This window comes from Colletotrichum destructivum, chromosome 6 (genome assembly GCF_034447905.1).
Source record: "Colletotrichum destructivum chromosome 6, complete sequence".
In the NCBI taxonomy this organism is placed as follows: Eukaryota; Fungi; Ascomycota; class Sordariomycetes; order Glomerellales; family Glomerellaceae; genus Colletotrichum; species Colletotrichum destructivum.
In genome coordinates this window covers 2,109,565-2,127,100 of record NC_085901.1, presented here as the reverse complement: position 1 = coordinate 2,127,100, position 17,536 = coordinate 2,109,565, and the positions used below count along the sequence as shown (strand labels likewise).

Sequence of the window (17,536 nt, the reverse complement as noted above, 5' to 3'; positions counted from 1 at the left end):
CTCTTCGGTAATTCAGTCAATAATTGAGGAGTTTCAGCGATGTCGTTTCAGCGAACGATGTTACGATTTCCGACCATAGTGTTCTTTGTTTGGTTGAATCGCCAAGGGTGACTGGGCTCCGAGCAGGGACATGCCTAGGTTGTAAGATGGGTTGTACTTGAACGATAGGTCAAGATGTCCCGCTTTGCGTCTCAAACGCTCAGAGTCGATGACAGCTCATTCTGATTCGACACGAATGATAAAGAGGACTAGAAGGGATGGGATTCAACGTACTTGGGGTGCCACTTGGGCATACGTTCCTCACCTAGTCTTGTCTCTCCAGAACCTAAAGCAGACCACAAACGGCATGGAATCGAGGCAGTGGTGAACAGCCAAAAGGGTACAAGCAAGTCGAGACTGGGCTTCTGATGTGCGTGAACGACATTATTTATTGGGTATAACTAATACAGGTGACCTCCCAGATGCTCGCTATCTATCCGCGTAAGAACGTTACCTTGAATAAGTATACAAACATATTGACAAAGAAGGAAAGAAAAAAAGTGATCGAAGGCCTGCGGTGTTGGTCTCGACCGCCATCAGGCAAAAGGGCCTGGCTGTGACTCCAAGTTTTCTCCCAGGCTCCTGTTCCAAAGTCTCGAGATGGGTCAACCATGTCCCAGACCTTTGCACTGGAACACGAATGCCTCATATGCTTCCAAAGCTCTGCGCCCGTTCTTTCTCGATGGTGTCAACAGAGTGCGGCCTGCCAGCCGCTTTCTTCCCCCCGGGCTGGCCGTCCATCTCCACAACCACCGTGGTCACCGTTTCCATCTGGATGCCCTCCATGTTTCCACCGCGCCTCCGCAGAGACTCCTGGCTGATACTCCGATGGGCGCCGCTGCGGTGGCGGTCTCGTTTCGTATCAGCCCCGTGGCGGCGCCCCCCGCGGAACAGCTTGGAGAGCCAGCCGCCGGTGCCCTCGTCCGCCGTGAGGTTCTGCGGGGCGCTCCCGGCGCCCTGGACCCAGACCATGTTTCCGTAGCGGCGGTTGGCCGGCGTGCGCATGAAGGCGAAGGTCTCGAGGCCCGTCTCCTCGTAGTCTGGCGACGCGTTGAAAATGATGACGTGGCGGGTGGTGGAAAAGAGGAGCACGTCGAGCCAGCCGTTGGATGCAATCATGGCGCCGGCGAGGCAGAAGTACTCGAGCGAGACCTGCTTCCCGGCCATCGTGATGACACGACCCAGGGCCAGGGGTGCCGTGCAGAGAATGTAGATTATGGGATAGATGAGGAAGGCCGGGTGGTGTCCGGCGCTGCTCGGGTTCGCCGCTGGGGCCTCTCCATGCGAGCTCTTTTGGTGTCCCGACTGTGAGAGGGTATGTGCGTGGCTCAGCCTGCGACCGCGATTGCTCTTGGAAGCCGAGGAGGTGGTGTTGTTGGAGGAAGACGGGAGTTGAAGAGCGGGATTGGTGCGGCGGATGTGGTTGAAGATGAGGACGTAGAGGGCGGCGGTGATGAAGAAGGATACGAACATCCACAGGTAGTGAAGGTAGAGACGCATCGCCTCGTAGCGGACATTAACCCAGCACTGGCGTCATGTTAGTTAGTCTTCGCCTGCTTCGAGAGCGCGTGAATTGGCTATGGGTCCCAGGAACTTACCCAAGCAGCGGCGCGGACGTACAGACCGCCGTCGGCCGCTCCGTTATTGGTGATGATGATGCCGGCTACCGCAAGGGCGTAGATGAAGAACCACACGGAGCCGATCATGGTCCAGAAGGCCCACGTGGGTAGCTTGTAGTCCCGCACGACAGACAGATACGTGTGCACGGCGATGGTAGTAATGAAGGCGCTGGACGCCAGGTCGCCCGTCGAGATGAACCAGCCCTGGGCCCAGCAGGTTGTGCTCTCGACGACAATGGAGTTTCTGCTCAGCCAGGACGCATTGAGGAGGAAGGCGAGGGCCTGCTGGATGTCGGCCAGGAGGAGGTTGTAGATGAGCATGAGAAACTGGTTGGGGGCGTCCCGTTTCGTCCTGCTATCGCTCGTCTTGCCGCCTGCGGAATACATGGTCTCCGGGAGGCCCATCTCCTCGGCCAGAACGGCGTCGGCGTTGGGCTCGTCCGCCATGCGCTGCGGCCGCCCGGGGGCCGGTGCGAAGTACCACGAGAGCAACCTGTACGTCAGGACGAAGAAGAGCGCCGTCGTCGTGACAAAAGAGAGGAAGCCGAAGAAGGAGACGGCCGTGAGGCCCCGACGAAGGACGTCGGGGAGTGGCGCCAGCGTTTGGCTTTGAGGGTCCATGGCGGGACTGGATCGCCGGTCGGCGGCGTCGGAGCCCCGAGTGGTGGTGGCGTTCGCTCGGGAAAAAGAATAGAAAGGAAAGACGTTGGAGGACGTTGTTAGTCGCCGTCGGCCAACATGCGGTTACCGAAGTGTCGTCCAATCCATTCAATCTTCTTTTTGTTCAGGAACCCTCTCCTTTCGAGATGCCGTCGATGCTAAGGTTGGGGAAATGCCACTGACGCAAGAGTTTGAGCGGCAGTTCATCCTGCTGGCCCGGTGGCTGCAGGCCAGATGATTAAATGGCCGAAACGGATTGCTTTTGCCTTTTCCTTCGCCTCAGAGGGGAGGGGAGGGCCCAGACCAGATTTAGGGAGCCAAGGTGAGGATGATGGAGACCCTGACCCTGACGGGAAGTTTAGTGCCAATGGAATCAACAACCCGAAAACTGGCGAACAAGGCTTGCTCTGTAGATGACTAACTAGGGAACGGAGAGGAGTGGGAAGGGGGGGCCCATGCTGGCAAAGACATCTTCCGCACATATGATAGGAACAGAAGACATAGTAAGCTGATGGGATGATGGAGATGGGATATGTGTCAGTGGCCAAGAGAGGGTCCCACCTACCGCAAAAGGGATATCTGACCGGGGATACGGATCTTTCTCCCATCGTGGATGGCTCCATTACACTCGCATTGGAGCCTCGGACGAGCTGAAGCACAGCAGAGGGGAAGGTAAGGGAAGGGCAGGGAAGGGAGAGGCGGGTTTGATTTCCCAGCCATGTTATGAATCTGGGGAACTAGAAGCCGTGTGGGCGATGTTTCATCGAGTGAAATCTTAATCGCTGGATTGCCGATTATCCGTCCACCTGTATGTAGCAACCTCTCTATGGCAGCCCCGATCGAGAAACCCATCATCACTAAAGACCAACGCCAGAAGATCCCGCAAGCTCGTTCCAGAAGAACCTTCTACGGACCTAGCAATGATGTGTGTTGCATTCCAGCGAAATTCTGATCACAGTATCCGTAGTCTACCTACTCTACTGCATATCCGTACCTTGGTCTAGACTCTTCCTAACTGGCTGCCTCATTTCACGAACGCCTGCGAGCCTGTGAGGGGAGTCCGAGACAGGGGCGAGAAGCGGAGGGGGGGGGGGGGGGCGGCGGGCTGCCACGAGGGCTGGCTGATCCAAAGCTCCACGAACCCGCTGGTGCTAAACGACTAGGCCAAACCTTAGCTGAGCCCATCATGTTTAGTGATTGGTGCTTTTCAATATGGTCTGACAGGGGGGGAGAGAATTGACATGGCCTGCAATAATTACCGAGATGGCCGTGATGATGAGATGCTAATAGCATGGGTCTCGGGGCGTCCTGGTGCGATAGATTGAGTCGTTGCAATGGCACGATGTGGACGAGCTAGAGTCTCTTTTTGTGGATTTACGCACTGGTTTTTTTCTCTCTTTTTTCTCTCTTTCCCACTCTCCTCCCTGCGTCTCCTGGATGTGGTGTATGTCTCCGTCAAGCGCCATCGTGCTTCTTCAGCTCAGTTCCCACAGCTCACGTTGTGGACACGCACGCTAGGCTCAAGACGGTCACCTTTAACGAGAATTGAATCCACTGGGCAGTCTAGGCTTGACGGCTGCGTCTGACTGCTCTTGGCTTCCACGCGGTCGCTCCTCTAATAGATTGTTTCGAAGAAAAAGACATGTTCTCCTCTCCTTGCTCGTACACGGGGGGGGGGGGGGGGGGGCAATCGTATTTTGGGTTAGGACCGTTGGGGCTGACGAAGCAGAACACCACGAGATGCGTCCTGTCCGGTTGCAGCCTCTCAACGTGGCCCTCAGGGACCATCTATCTACCCGTTTTAACCGTTGGTTCCGGTATTGGAATGAATGATGCGATTGCCCGCAAGGGTCGGTTGGTGGCGGCGCCACTCCATCGATTATCTCTCCGTCTTCCGAGCTGTCAACTCTAGCCGATCCTGACTGGGCTGTCAGAGAAAAAGAAAGCATTCTTGGCTGAGTTTGCACGGCGCCAAAACACCTTCCACGTCCCTTCCAAAGTCTTCGGCATGAGGCCCGAAGCAGATGGTGGTTGAGACAAATTGTCGCGCGATAGAACACTAAATCACTGCTCACTCGATGCAATCAACTGTTTTCGACCCCGTGTCCGTCGGACAGACCGCAGCATCGTAGGTTTCCTGCCTGCTCGGGGTCATGACTCGCTGTCCGCCTACTAGTTTCTAGCCGAGCAGCCCTGTACGGCCGTAGGGGGTCCGTCCCCAATCTTGCCTCTCAAAGGACCACAACTCGTGATGTTGAGTTGGATCCTGCTGCGTCTTCCGTGGGCCCTGCCATCATTCTGGGTTTGGTTTTCCATGATTCAGCATACAACAACCACGATGGCTGACGGAAAAGAACAGGGGTAAAATCGGGCTTTTCGACCTTTGCGAGATTCCAGATTGCGATATGCTGCCCTTCAACCCTTGGCAGAGCCCCCCTCTCCCTAGCCGAGGGTACATTTGCAGGGCAGAGGTCTCGCAACGAAGCTAACGCCTAGTCACGTTAGCTTCTCGACTGTTAGCGTCCAGCCGCACTGCAGGGGACACATCCGACCGGCTGGCCGCTCGCAGTGCTTTCTCAAAACGGTGGCGCGCCCTGGATGAGCAGAATGTCCGAGTTGCCGAGGGAGGAGAAAAGTCTTCAACGTCGGCGTCGGCTGGACAGCTCGAGGTGACGATCTAATTAAGTCGGAGAGTGGACAGCAGGATCTTTTGACGTACAATGTCCGATTAGGATTGGTGTGAGCTTTCGAGAGAGCGCACGATGAGACGAAACGACAGCAGAAGGACTTCTGTTGAAGATGTGAGTGGCGTCGACTGGTGACCCACGGAACCTATTTGCAGAGTCCGACTATCGAACTATCATCAGTGGCTTTGGGGCGAGGTGCGACTGTTGAGACATTACGCCTGAAGCATTACGGTAATACCAGAACACGCTGTCGTAACCTCACACCTTGTGTATTTTGACACGGTGACAAAAGTTGTTGTTCTTGGCTCTATTTAGCTTTACATAGGGCAGTTCACTCTTGATGATACAGCCTTTCATTGTTGAGGTACTCTATTTTGTTCTCAAGTCTATAACCCTCCACCAGTCTGAGTGCTTTAGTTAATGTAAACATCTATCAGCTACAAGCTGGGGTCTAACAGAAGCATTGGACGTTGTCTGCTGGACACGAAGCTGCCTTCAAGCTGTTATTATGTGATCGCCTTTAAGTCGTTGCATGATCGTTATCGCACCGTATGTGCGCCGTCCATGACTCACGACGCCGAACAGAATCTGCCTTGCGCAAGTGACAGATTCTTAAACGCAGGCCGCGCAGCCCGAATATCACAGACATAACAGCTTTCTGGATACGCAGCAACCTTCAAAACACGGTTATAGCGGGTTCACCTTCACTCTTACCGGTCAAAGTGGCCTGTTACTCTGCAACTCAGAGTGGGATGAATGGTCGATCTCCAGGTTGGTTGACTAGAGTTCGTCAAGCTATGAATCGGCCTGAGCCCATCTGCTAGAATGCAGTCCTCGGGAACCTTCTTCGCAAGCTAACGCCAAACAGGCTAGAGGCTTGTATCCTTTGTCTGAGAATAAATCAAGCAGCCGTCTGATTTCAAGTATTGTGTGTTCAATAGTAGCAATTTCGGAGGCTGGGGAGCCTTGTAGTGGCGATAATCGGGTGAACAGGAGGCTGCAAAATACCGAAATAACAGCCCGCACAGAACTGAAATTTCCGGAGACTAAGTTTGAAACAAACGTGTCAGGGATCCTTAGCAATATTGCCTGATTTGTAGTCTAGAGACGGCATTGTTGGGTTTGTCTGTACCTGTAGTGGTAACAAAAGGGGGAAAAACCTCCGAATCTCAGCACATGCTTCTGCGTGTCATTCGGAAAATGAAGGAAGCGCCTTGAAATAGGGGTCATGAAACTGAAATACCTTTCTTAAACGACAGTAACAGCGGCCTTACTTTCAACACTGCAATGACCGTAAGAATGAGTTGTATGCCTTCTTAAAGTTGCGATTTGAGCGAAGAAGAAAGGCATTTCCGCTCTACATGTAGTGCAGGTCATTTGAACACCTTCTCCAGAATTCTCAGACTCCATCACTTTGCTGGTATCTGCTTACCTCTAGCCATGCATCAATCCAGCTCTCTGCATCAACCGGGCATGTCAGCTGCATTACAATAGCAACCGAGCTTGTTTCCAGACCCGTATCGCACGCCCACTCCCCAGAGAAACTCAGCGTCGGAATCAGAAGCTTTGGGACTCCCAAGCCACGCCATAAGTGCCGTGATCATGACGCGTTATTGGTGGGCAGTGGAAACACTCCGTATTGCGCATTGGGATAGTGGGCAGAAAGCGTCAGTTGCAGGTCGGGTCAGCTGGCGGAGCGAACCTAAACAAAAAAGTTCGAACGGCAGTGGTGTGGTGACTGACCTGTCTCAACGGTATGTATGAACCTGCTTGCTTCTTTTGCTACTGTGAACTCTCAGGATGCCCAGACCTCGCCGGGTGTGGGGGACTACGAGTTTTATGCCGAAATAAAACAGACTAAGAAACGGCGTGGCTGGATAAGGCCAATGCTCCTCCCGGTCACTAATCAGAGGGAATTTGAGTTCAGCTCTAATTTGGGAAGTCGTACATGTGCCGTTAATCAGCCGCAGCCGCGGTATTTTAACTTCATGTCATCCGGGCATATGAACTGCCGCCGTACTCTAGAGCGGTCCATTTTGTTCATCTTAGTTTGGGAAGCCTATGATTTCAAAGCCCGAAGGCCTTGACGCTGCTTAGGCTAAGAAGAAATCGATTGCTGCCAGCTTCCCATCTGAATTCCAACGATACGGCAGGGGATAGATGTATGCGTGGGAAGCTATGGAATTCGCGGTTCACTCATCAACTTTTTCCTTGGGCCCAGAATGTGCTAAGGCGATTCTGAGACGAGATCAGATCTTGATGCTGTGAATGATCCTGGCTCAGAACTAAGCTTTCCCCTGACGTGTGGCTACGAGACACCGGAAACGGACAGTAATAGTACTGGGGGGCGTAAATCCCGGCAGGCACCGTTAAAAATCTCGCGGCAACATCTTGACGCGGAGACCACCAAAGAAACATGCAATTGCTTAGTATTACTGAACTAAATTGATGACCGGCCCCGCGGCTGTCCGGGGTGTGCGCGTATACTTTACGCCCCTGTTTTGACTAATCATTGTTTTCCCACACCATCGAATGTGGCCAAACCCAAGGTGAGAAGAAGAACGTTTCCAAGATACTTGAGGTGGACGTAGTAGAAGGGGTATGGGACGCCCAATCTGAGATCTTGGTCTGTACTGCACAGGAGAGGCTGTTATTGAGCCTAAGCCAATTCTTGCCCTCATTTGAACCTAGTGTGACGGGAGTTCTGCTGTCCGAATAGATATTGAGTGGACGGGCCGAACGGACTTTTGGTAACAACGAACAGTTGCATCCGAAGTTGTTTCGGTAGGCTAGGATGGAGGGGAAGTACAAAACCTAAAATCGAGTCAGGCCGTACTCGTATGTCTGGAAGGGGAAATTGTGCCCCGTAGGACAAAGTTTACTACCTCTAGACGCTTGTCTTGTTTGAATTGTTCGGCCGTAAGCTGGAGACTACTTATAGAAACCGGCTCAGCTGGTCTAGGCGACTTCTGTGATTTCATTATATCTTCAATGGGCCCCTGTCCCCCAAGACAAGATCTCGACGACGAAAAGTACCAGTTTGAGAGCCGAAGTTGTTTCACGAAATGCTTTCAAGAATCATGGTACCGACATCCCCAACCTTCGAGATGGACAATGTCAACCCCAAATCCGACGGAACATCGAGCGTCCTGACTTACGAGCCACATTCGGAGCAAATTATCAGCCTGATTGCTGCGCCCATCACTGCAGCCCTGTTGGCATATTTGCTTCGTAGGTCATTGCTGCTGACTGTGAATGTGTTGGCTGAGCCCAGCTGACGTGTTGTCTGGCAAGGTTATCAGTGGCCAACTGTAAAGGGATGGCGTCCATTGCCATGGACTAAATGGCGTAAGACAATTCAGCTTGCCTTCAACCTGCAAGCCGTGTTGACACATAGCAGTTGTTCTGGGTATTTACCTGTCTTCGTTTCTTTTTGTACTTGGATCTTGGACCTTCCAGGTATTATTCTTGGCCGAACTGCGTATGAACTCTACGTTGTGTTCAGCAGCTGGGGCACTGTGTCTCAGTTCATATGTTGCAATCAAGGTGCGTAGTTGTTGCCATGAGAATCTCTTGAAGCAACGCTGATACCATTCTAGACTGTAGGTCGTTCTCAGTACGTCTTTAGGAGGTGTATGGGTCTGATGTTTGCAATAGCTTGTCTATCTCTTCATGGTCGACAAAGCGGTAAGCTTAACAAATCCTTCCATGAGTCTCATTTCATTTGGCAAGGTGCTGATTGATCACAGCACATTATTCGTGGTACCATCAAGTCACGTCTTCAATCCAAGCTGTACGTATTCAACTCTATCTTAGTGCTGGGTATGTTTCTATCCAAACCCAGAAAAGATCCCCAGACACTGACTGCTTTTCGTTTAGGAATCTACTGTGTGATCGCAACATTGAACTACGTCTCGTGAGTATCACCCGACGCACTTAAAGCGCTCACAAGGTTGACATCTACATGTTTAGTCATGGAGCGCACTACGACAATGATACACAAAGTTGCGTCGTCGAGTTGACCAGGGCTACACTACTACCAGTTCTGTGCTTCGACACAGTAGTCAACGTGTACCTCACTTCAATGTTCTTAGTGCCGCTATTCAGTAAGGTCTTCACAGCTTTCAAGACCTTGTCGTCTGGGGTTTATTCTGATGTGGGCTTAGGGCTGCACTCTATCCAAATATCGATCATGAAGCCTTGGACAGTGATGGAAAATCTACGACATCTTTCGCAAACGCCACCAAACGTAAGGTTACGGAGACTGGCTCTTCGGACATTTGCAGGCGTAGCAGGAAGTTTGATTATCAGTATCGTGTAAGAGAGATCTGGGGGCTGTTGATATTCAGTCTAGTTCACTGACTTGAGGCAGCAATCTCACAATACTGATAGCTCTCTGGGGTGAAGTAGTTTGGCTGTGTTTGACATGCTGCAACACCGATAGTAAGTACAGATGCGAGTGTGTTGCTTGAGATGGCTGAAATACACCTTTAGAACACAGGTCTGACAAATTTTCCAGTTCTTTTCACATCATTGGCCATTCACTGGATAAACTCCAGCGGCAGAGCAAGACCATGTCTCTCCGTCGAGTTAGAATCAGTTTCAGAGACCGTGCCGGCATCGCCAGAGGCGCTACAGAAAGATAGCACTGATGTGGTTACTGAATCACCAAACGACATTGAAAAGAAGAATTGAGGAATTGCGGACGAGCGAGTACCGCTTGTAGTTGCCGAAAGAGGGGTACAGGATGGTTGTAGCTAGTTTAGCACCACCGCTCGAGGCATAGCATGAGCACAGGTAGTTGATTTACCTACCTGTAGGCGCCAGTAGCCAGATGGCTTGATAAGAAACCTTGTGTTGAAATGATTTCTGGAGTAAGAGATAGTGCGGGCAGGATACCCATGCTACATCATCTCAGCGGAAGTTGTGTGAAGGTCCTACAAGTCGTCAATATTAGTGATCAGGTGTTCCATGACAGTTGAAAAACGCGACCACTGTTAGGCTGCCTATGGCATCGGCATCCACGCCAATCTTCTAGAGTGCGTGAATAGGATCATCAAACCGTCAAACTCTGCTTGGAATCATTGCTCAGGCCGGCAGCCTGGAGGAGAAGTGGAGTGAGTGTCACCGTTGACAGAGGGATCGATTTGCCGTTCTATCTTTCCGCGAAAGAAACTTCCCGTGGAAGAAAAGCAGTCGACTGGCTTTTACTGCCTGCCGGCGGGAGATTCTGTTTCAGCCAAACCTTGACAAGTCTTATTGTAAAAGAATCTAGACCGAGAGCGAGCTGCACATGGTTATCGAGCGGGCCGGGAGCGTCCCCGCAGCGAAGCTTTGGTCCCGTCATCATCCTTGCCGTTGCCGGCCGGCTCAGCCATAGGGCTGAACTGTCCGCAGTGTCCGTACTATGTATGGTACGATTCTGACGAAGTGTGAAGGGTGCATGCACCTAAGCACCAGAGAGCGAACTGAGCCCCCCCTCACCACCCTTAATCAAAGCTCTGCTGTTAAACTCCGCTGTTAAGCTCCGCACGGGCCTGGACCCCTTTCGGGATGTGGGGTGGAATATGGAGAGGTGGCGATTCCTGATCGGCAGCGGCAATTGCCTTCTGGCCATCGGCTTTCCAAAGCCATTCTACGCCATTCATTCTCCGAATCCAACATCTCGATGCCGGCCGATCGGGGAATTTTCAACAGCGAGCTACCACCGATGCAATTCCCCAAGCTCCCGGCAAGGGTCGTGTACCTTCATCTGAAGAACCCGACGAAACGCAACGCCCTGAGTCTCGAGATTCTTGAGGACCTCCGCACGCAGCTCCTCTCGCACCTTACATCACGGGCGACAGGGAGGCTTCTTACCCTCCCTGCGTTCAAACCCTCGATCCTCTCCGAACTCGAAGCTGCAAGCGAGCACGCCGAATCTGGCTCAAGTGGCCCGTCGAAACACAGCTGGCTCTTTGATGCCGCGGAGTGGAAGCGCCAGCGGGATGGCTTACCCAATGTGATCGTCCTTCGCAGTTCCGGGCCCGTCTTCTCGTCGGGCCACGACCTGAAGCAGCTCGCATCTCTCTCCGACGTCGAAGTGAGGCGGACATTCGCCCTGTGCGCCGAGGTCATGTCCCTCATCCGGCGCAGTCCCGCGCCCGTTGTCTGTCCCATCCAGGGCCTTGCGACCGCGGCTGGGCTGCAGCTCGCGCTGTCGACTGATTATCCAATCGCCCTTTCCACCACCAAGTTTCAGCTGCCTGGTGCGAGCATCGGACTCCCGTGCACGAGCCCCGCGACCGCCGTGTCACGCCGTCTACCACCTGGCCAGGCGTACCGGCTTCTGCTTTCCGCGGAAGCCGTCACGGCGGACGACATGCGGGGCGCCGTGGACGTGGTTCCTACGCCTGATCATGCCGAGTCCACGGACACCGCTGCTGCGGCTTTTGAGGGGCGTGTAGCAGAAGTGGTGGAGCGGCTGGCGGGGTCCGCGGGACAACCGATGGCTCTTGGGAAGTGGGCGTACTGGACTCAACTCGGTATCAGAGGAGACGGCGCTAACGAGGGAGGAGCCGACGGGTATGAGGAGGCCGCGAGCTGGGCCGGGGGCGTCATGGCACTGCATGCGCGAAGTGCCGACGCAAAGGAGGGCATCGCGGCTTTTACGCAGAAGCGGAAACCGGCGTGGCGGACGTAATGACGCGGACCACTTGGTTCCGGCCCTCTACGCTCCACGGCCCCGCTTCAGCGGACACTCGGCCGATCCGGTCCACCCGGACCCCACACCTGAAAAAATCTTGATGAAAAAGTTACAAAAAACCAACTCCTTCCACTGTTGTTGTTCAAGATGATTCTCTGACCAACGCGGGGCTCGAACCCGCAGCCTTCAGATCGCTACCAAGTAGAAGTCTGACGCGCTACCATTGCGCCAGCCGGCCGATTTTCTTGCACTGAGCTGTCGTGCAACTCTCGAGTGGGAGTGGAGATGCTCCGTGACGGTCACAAACCAACTCAAGGAGGTCATCACCAGACCCATGACCTATACCAACAGCTACCAACAGCTGTCAGATGTCTACAACGGTGTTTGACTACAGAAAACTCATCTCCCCAACGGAAATCTTGACTCTGTGTTTACTCACTCTTTGTGGCTGTTCTCTTAAACGTCTATCATCACTCGCAGCTCCGCGGTTGCTCCGAAGCTCTGGAGACGATATGCTCTGCACTGATTTGCACCTGCAAGATTAGCGAAATAGCGCCCCCTTTACGTGAGCTTCTGCTGAAGTTTTCAAAGTCATCCAAGTACTTGGCAAGAAACGCAGGCAAGCTGCTGATGGGGCGAGTTCCTGGAAACTATTGGATCGAAATATCATGAATCGTGCCGAAATCATCGTTGACAAAACTCTAAGTGATGTAAGGCTGAGATTGACCACGGGGTCTTCATGTTGCAAGCTGGAAGGAAGGAGCTTTTAGAGCCGGTTGGCTATGGCCACCACTATTGATGTATCTGCGCTCTCCTGGCGCAAGCAACGTCCAAAGGTAGTCGAATGTGATGACATCACGAGCGACAAGCTCATCGCTGACGGCAAAGGTGCCCTCTATCTCACGTTTAACAATTCATCTCATCGTGACAAGAATCTTGTTAACTGTCTTGTCCTGCTCCTCAACGATGGCCTTCTCGAAGCGCTTCTAGCGCCAGAAAAACGGGTGTAAAGGCGCTAGGAATCTGAGATATTTTCGAGATAGTGAAGGCTGAAAGATGTCGACAAGAACCTTGCGAGCCGCTGTGACGAATCTCAATCGAGCGAACGGAAGCAACATACCGTTTTGGCCTGGACTGACTGGACGTCAGATGACCAGAGGATCGCCGGCTTCATCCCCATCGTCTTTTTTTCGACTTCTGTAAGATCAACATCGTGGGGGCGCTCGGTCATCCAATTGATACAACACTGACACTTCCTGGGGCCCTCATAGAGCTCTTGAACTACGGCCTCTGGGTATCTTTCGCTGATCTCGACGCCCTCCCCAGCACAGAGAGTATCTGCCAAGTATTCGATGACAAAGCAGTCCCTGTAAGACTTGGACGTATCGTTGACACGGAATTCCGCAGACATTGCGATGAGCTGAATGTGAGCGATTCTCGGGGTTTGCATGATGAAGACGAAGAAAACAATCACGACTCAAGGTAGATCGGAAGGATTTTAAAATATTCGCAACCATCTAGGCAGCATCAGCAGCATCCGACCAGGGAATCCAACCAGACAAGACATTCCGGTAGCTGCCTCAGAAAAGAGCATACAAACATGATACTGATTTCCACACTGCCGGGCGCTAAAGGGTTCTTACCGGGACAAATGTGTGAGGCTGGCTCGTTGGCTTATGTTCACAACTTTACCAGACGAGGGGTTGCTCCAGCTGTTGGACATCACCGGGGGACAATGTTTAAGAATGTTACAAACTGTATAATTGATGACAATCTGCTGGAAAAGAAAGCTCAAAACCAGGTCTGGTCTTTTAGGATCCTCTGAAGATTATTCACGTCAACAATTCCCGGGAACCCTTTTGCTACACACGGCGACAATATGGGTTGGCCGGACCTTACCCTCATTGATGCTCAGTGGCAGCTGCATTAACTTCTCTCTTCTCCAAATCAGCCGACTGAGAGAGCCGATCATTCCCTGTGGCGCGGTTCAAAACGGCACTAAGACCAATCTCGGTGTTGATCTCCTCCATACGCTCAAAGTCGGCAGCGGCAGTCCCTTCAGAGCCGAAGACAAGGTCCTACGTGAAATATCAGGAAACCAGACGCAGCGAGACTTTGCGGGAAGGCCACCACGAAGTTGATGGAATTTGGGTGAAGGATGAAAGCTTACCATTTCCTCCAGAGATAGCCGTTTAGTTTCCGGGACAAAGAACCAGATGAAGGCCGCACCAAGGTATGTCAAGAGGCCGAATAGGATGTAGGTCCCATAGGTGATGCTTGTCAGCATGTCGGGGGTAACTTGCCCCACACTTTTGCAAGATGTTATTAAAGGTCTCTCACAGTCAATCAGCTCGAAGTGTTGAGTGATCTTACATAAAGTTGTTCCTGCGATGAAATATGTCAGAAAATACCAAGAGAAGTTGGGTATACTTGTACTCACATCCAGTTGCTGGAAGCGCCAAGTGCGACACCATACGGACGGGTGCTCAGAGGCCACACCTCTGCGATGATGATCCAAGCACATGGGCCCCAAGAATCTGTTGTATGGTCAGCAACTTCGATCTCGAGATTGTCAGACTCGAACTGGGGGGGCGACGTACATCCAAAATGGACCACAAACAGCCAGACCATGCAAACGGCAGCCCAGCCAGCCGCGGGCTGCTGATCGAAGCGGTCAATGTTCTTGGCAAGGATTACAGCAATGATGAGATGGCAGGTTCCCATGCCAATAGCACCCACGGCAAGAACAGGCTTGCGACCCAGACGGTCGATCCAGAGGACTGCAGGAATAGTTGCAATGAACATGACAACACCGACCACACCAGTGGCCAACAGACTCGTAGTTGTCTGACTGAGGCCAAGCTGTCCAAAGATCTGGGGCGCGTAGTATAGAACCTATTTTGAATGTTAGCCAGTTATGTGGACATGTTCAAGAAAGGCGTGCCGAAATTCGACGGGCACCCGGTCTTGGACCGAGTTATCAAGACAATTCTGACTACAGAACAACAGCATGGAGCAAAGGGATTGGAAACTTTAAGGTCGGGCAGAAAACCAATTAACGTCGGACACTTACAGCATTGATACCTGTCCATTGTTGAAAAAACCTGAAATAAGCTGTTAGTCGTGCTTTCGTATCCTCATCACGACGTCAAAGTTGAAACTAACATAGTAACCGTTGCCACGACAACTCGCTTGAACATGGCTCTGGTCTGGAAGAGTGCTTTGATCGCAACGAACTGCAGTTTGAATGTGTTCCACGCAGTTTGTGCCTGGAGGTGGGGGAAGAGCTCGGCGGTGCTGCGCTTCTCGAACAGCGACTGGGCCTTGATCTCGAGGAACTCGAGCTCGATCAATTCATGGTTCTCGGGAAGGTCGCGGAGGTCGGCGAGGATTTTCCGAGCTTCCTCCTCGCGGCCGTGGTGAATCAACCAACGCGGGGAAAACGGCATCCAGATCATTCCGACAAAGAGGATTGCGGCCGGACCCAGTTGCAGGCAGATGGGCACCAGCCAAGCTGCGTCGGACTGGGTTGCCTCAGTCGTGCCGCCTATGTAATTGCAGCCGCTGAGCCTGATGTTAGCTACATCCCAGCAACGAACCTGTAGGAATAGAGCTTTTGTTGATGGACTGTGGGGGAACAAAACTGACTAACTATATCATTGTTAGCTAGAAGTCTTGGAAATGGGCCAGAATGTCACTTGCTCAATCCAGAAGCTGATCATGATACCGAAAGTGATGGCGAGCTGTTGGAGAGCCACGAGGGCGCCTCGAACTTCCCTGTAGAAATCGCCGTTAGCATGAATGTATGGCAGTTCGCCCTCAGAGTCTTGTCAGTGACATACGGTGGTGCGCATTCGGAATTGTACAGTGGCACAATCATCGACAGGCTTCCAACGCCCATACCCCTTCAACCCGGTTAGCGTCTAGTCAAGTGAGAGATTCGGAGTCTTTGACGTACGTGATGAAACGTCCTCCCAGGATGGACTCGTGGCCACCCGTGATGGAAGTAATTTGTACAATCACACCAAGAATGAAGACACCCGTGGCAATGAGTACGCCGTACTTGCGGGAACAGACTTCGGCGATGAAGCCAGACAGAACAGCACCGACCCAAGCGCCAAGCTCCAGAATGGCCGTTAACCATCCCTTCTGGGTCTGGTTCTTGGTATATCCGTCCATGTCTAGATGCAAGACGATCAATCAGTCAAACTGCACCTTGATAAGAAGATCCTGGGGCGCCCTTCTCGACCCCGGAGAAATTGGGTGTATGCTTACGCTTCTCAAAAGACGGCATGGCCAAGATTCCGGAAAACATTCTGCGAGCCAAATATGAGCCTTGCTGATTCCGAGAAAAGCGCGAAAGGTCTCTAACCCTTGGTTATAGCCATATAAAACACCTCCGATACATGCGAAGGCGGCGATGCGGGCAACCTTCCAGTTCTTGACCAGCGCTCTGGCACCACTGGCGCCCATGAGCGCCTGGCGCCGTTGCAGAGCAGCATCATAAGCTGCGGTGCCGGTCGTGTGTCCTCCCATAGTTTCTGAGGTATTAGTATCTCAGCCGGCAGTTGTCGTCGTGGGAAGCTGCGCTCTTCGATGGGCTGTATTAGACGCTCAAAACCCCCTTCCGTGAGGTTGATGTTGGAAATGTGACGTGAAAAATGAACAAACGCACGGGAATGACAGCTCTCAAGCTTCGATGGGGATTTCGGCATTTATATTTCCACCAGAAGCAATGTTGCGGCGCAGGGGCATAGCTTAATCAAGTGACAGTAATCCTTCTCTTACGGCGCCGTGGCGCGTTTCCGCCTGAATGGCCGGCCCTATCAAAACAGGTGGGATACCGACCCAGTACGGATGGAGGCAGATACCAAGACTCTGGGCACCAAGCTACTTCATTCCCACAGTGATTGCCTTTCGTCTGAAACGAGAAAACACGGGTGTGTGAGGTTTCCCTCCCCTCTCCTTGTGTGACACCCAGGCAAACCCCGGGCTGCTACCCCGCGTGAGAACGACGGCTCAACCCATGTATTAAGCACGATCAGCGCCGGCAATAGCTATTTAGCCTAAACGAAGAGAGTGCTGCTTATGACTGTTATCCGTCTTTTGATAGTCCGGGGGAGCATCCTAGCGCTTCTACTCCGATCGTCCCACGATGCTGATTGGGTTGGCTGCTTATGTTTCCGCTGCAGATGCAAGCCACTCTCGCCATTTAACGCCAGGTCATATGCTTTCGATCCCTCTTGCATGCCAATGACATAAACATTCCTGATTTGGCGGTCGAATCCTGTGTTCCTCTAACCTCGTAACATCGGTCCCTCGCTGGCATTTAGGCCGATGGGCGATGCATTCAACGGTCGTCTTCAGCAACCATTTCGTTGGTTGCTGCACTACAAAGTAATAAAAGACACAATGGATTACAATGAACAATGGGGTTCCGGATCGAAGAGTCTTCCCCAGCTTATTAGTGCGCACGAAAGGGGGATATCCTTTCTCGTGTCACAGCTTAGATTGAAGTCAACCTAGCGAAGGTGTAGATCAGCCCTGATGGTAGGAAATAGTACACAAAGACAGATGATGTTCAGTCTGGAAAGATGCTTCAGATCCAATTCATGTAACATACAGGCCCAGTTTATGTCTGTTTATGAGAGCAGGGACGCCGAGTTAAGTCATACCTGAACATCCCCATCATCGTCAGAGTCCCGGGAGAGCTCCGGCCAGTTGCTCCGATCAATCCTCCGGTCCAGGTCCGGTCCCAGAAGCCAAGATCGTACTCAACTCGCAAAGACAGACATTACCAATACTCTTATTTACTCCAAATCAATGCCCTGAGCCAAAAAAGATGC

General features: G+C 52.4%; 5 protein-coding genes across 5 annotated transcripts; 2 read left to right on the top strand and 3 right to left on the bottom strand.

Moving 5' to 3' along the window:
* Nucleotides 1-417: 417 nt before the first annotated feature.
* Nucleotides 418-2,656, bottom strand: CDEST_09842 (Putative glucose receptor Git3). Its single transcript, XM_062926000.1, has 2 exons — nt 1,638-2,656; nt 418-1,566 (listed from the first exon to the last, which is right to left on the bottom strand). The coding sequence occupies exons 1-2, from the start codon at nt 2,277-2,279 to the stop codon at nt 685-687; spliced, it is 1,524 nt and encodes a 507-aa protein (XP_062782051.1). The 5' UTR covers nt 2,280-2,656; the 3' UTR covers nt 418-684.
* Nucleotides 2,657-8,001: 5,345 nt separating this feature from the next.
* On the top strand, nt 8,002-9,865 carry CDEST_09841 (uncharacterized protein). The gene is made up of 10 exons (XM_062925999.1): nt 8,002-8,236; nt 8,300-8,353; nt 8,406-8,551; nt 8,663-8,692; nt 8,755-8,827; nt 8,885-8,921; nt 8,978-9,111; nt 9,172-9,322; nt 9,378-9,452; nt 9,525-9,865. The coding sequence occupies exons 1-10, from the start codon at nt 8,071-8,073 to the stop codon at nt 9,649-9,651; spliced, it is 993 nt and encodes a 330-aa protein (XP_062782050.1). The 5' UTR covers nt 8,002-8,070; the 3' UTR covers nt 9,652-9,865.
* An 802-nt stretch (nt 9,866-10,667) lies between these two features.
* CDEST_09840 (Putative enoyl-CoA hydratase/isomerase, ClpP/crotonase-like domain superfamily) lies at nt 10,668-11,687 on the top strand (the record flags this gene model as incomplete). The annotated part of the gene is made up of 1 exon (XM_062925998.1): nt 10,668-11,687. Exon 1 carries the CDS (start codon nt 10,674-10,676, stop codon nt 11,685-11,687), a length of 1,014 nt encoding a protein of 337 aa, XP_062782049.1. The 5' UTR covers nt 10,668-10,673.
* A 917-nt stretch (nt 11,688-12,604) lies between these two features.
* On the bottom strand, nt 12,605-13,101 carry CDEST_09839 (uncharacterized protein; the record flags this gene model as incomplete). Its single annotated transcript, XM_062925997.1, has 2 exons — nt 12,605-12,676; nt 12,811-13,101. 2 exons carry the CDS (start codon nt 13,099-13,101, stop codon nt 12,605-12,607), a joined length of 363 nt encoding a protein of 120 aa, XP_062782048.1.
* A 490-nt stretch (nt 13,102-13,591) lies between these two features.
* Nucleotides 13,592-16,226, bottom strand: CDEST_09838 (Putative major facilitator, sugar transporter, major facilitator superfamily; the record flags this gene model as incomplete). Its single annotated transcript, XM_062925996.1, has 12 exons — nt 13,592-13,768; nt 13,861-13,999; nt 14,064-14,075; nt 14,131-14,227; nt 14,291-14,585; nt 14,764-14,794; nt 14,856-15,254; nt 15,393-15,467; nt 15,533-15,595; nt 15,649-15,871; nt 15,966-16,006; nt 16,063-16,226. The coding sequence occupies 12 exons, from the start codon at nt 16,224-16,226 to the stop codon at nt 13,592-13,594; spliced, it is 1,716 nt and encodes a 571-aa protein (XP_062782047.1).
* Between the last annotated feature and the right edge of the window lie 1,310 nt (nt 16,227-17,536).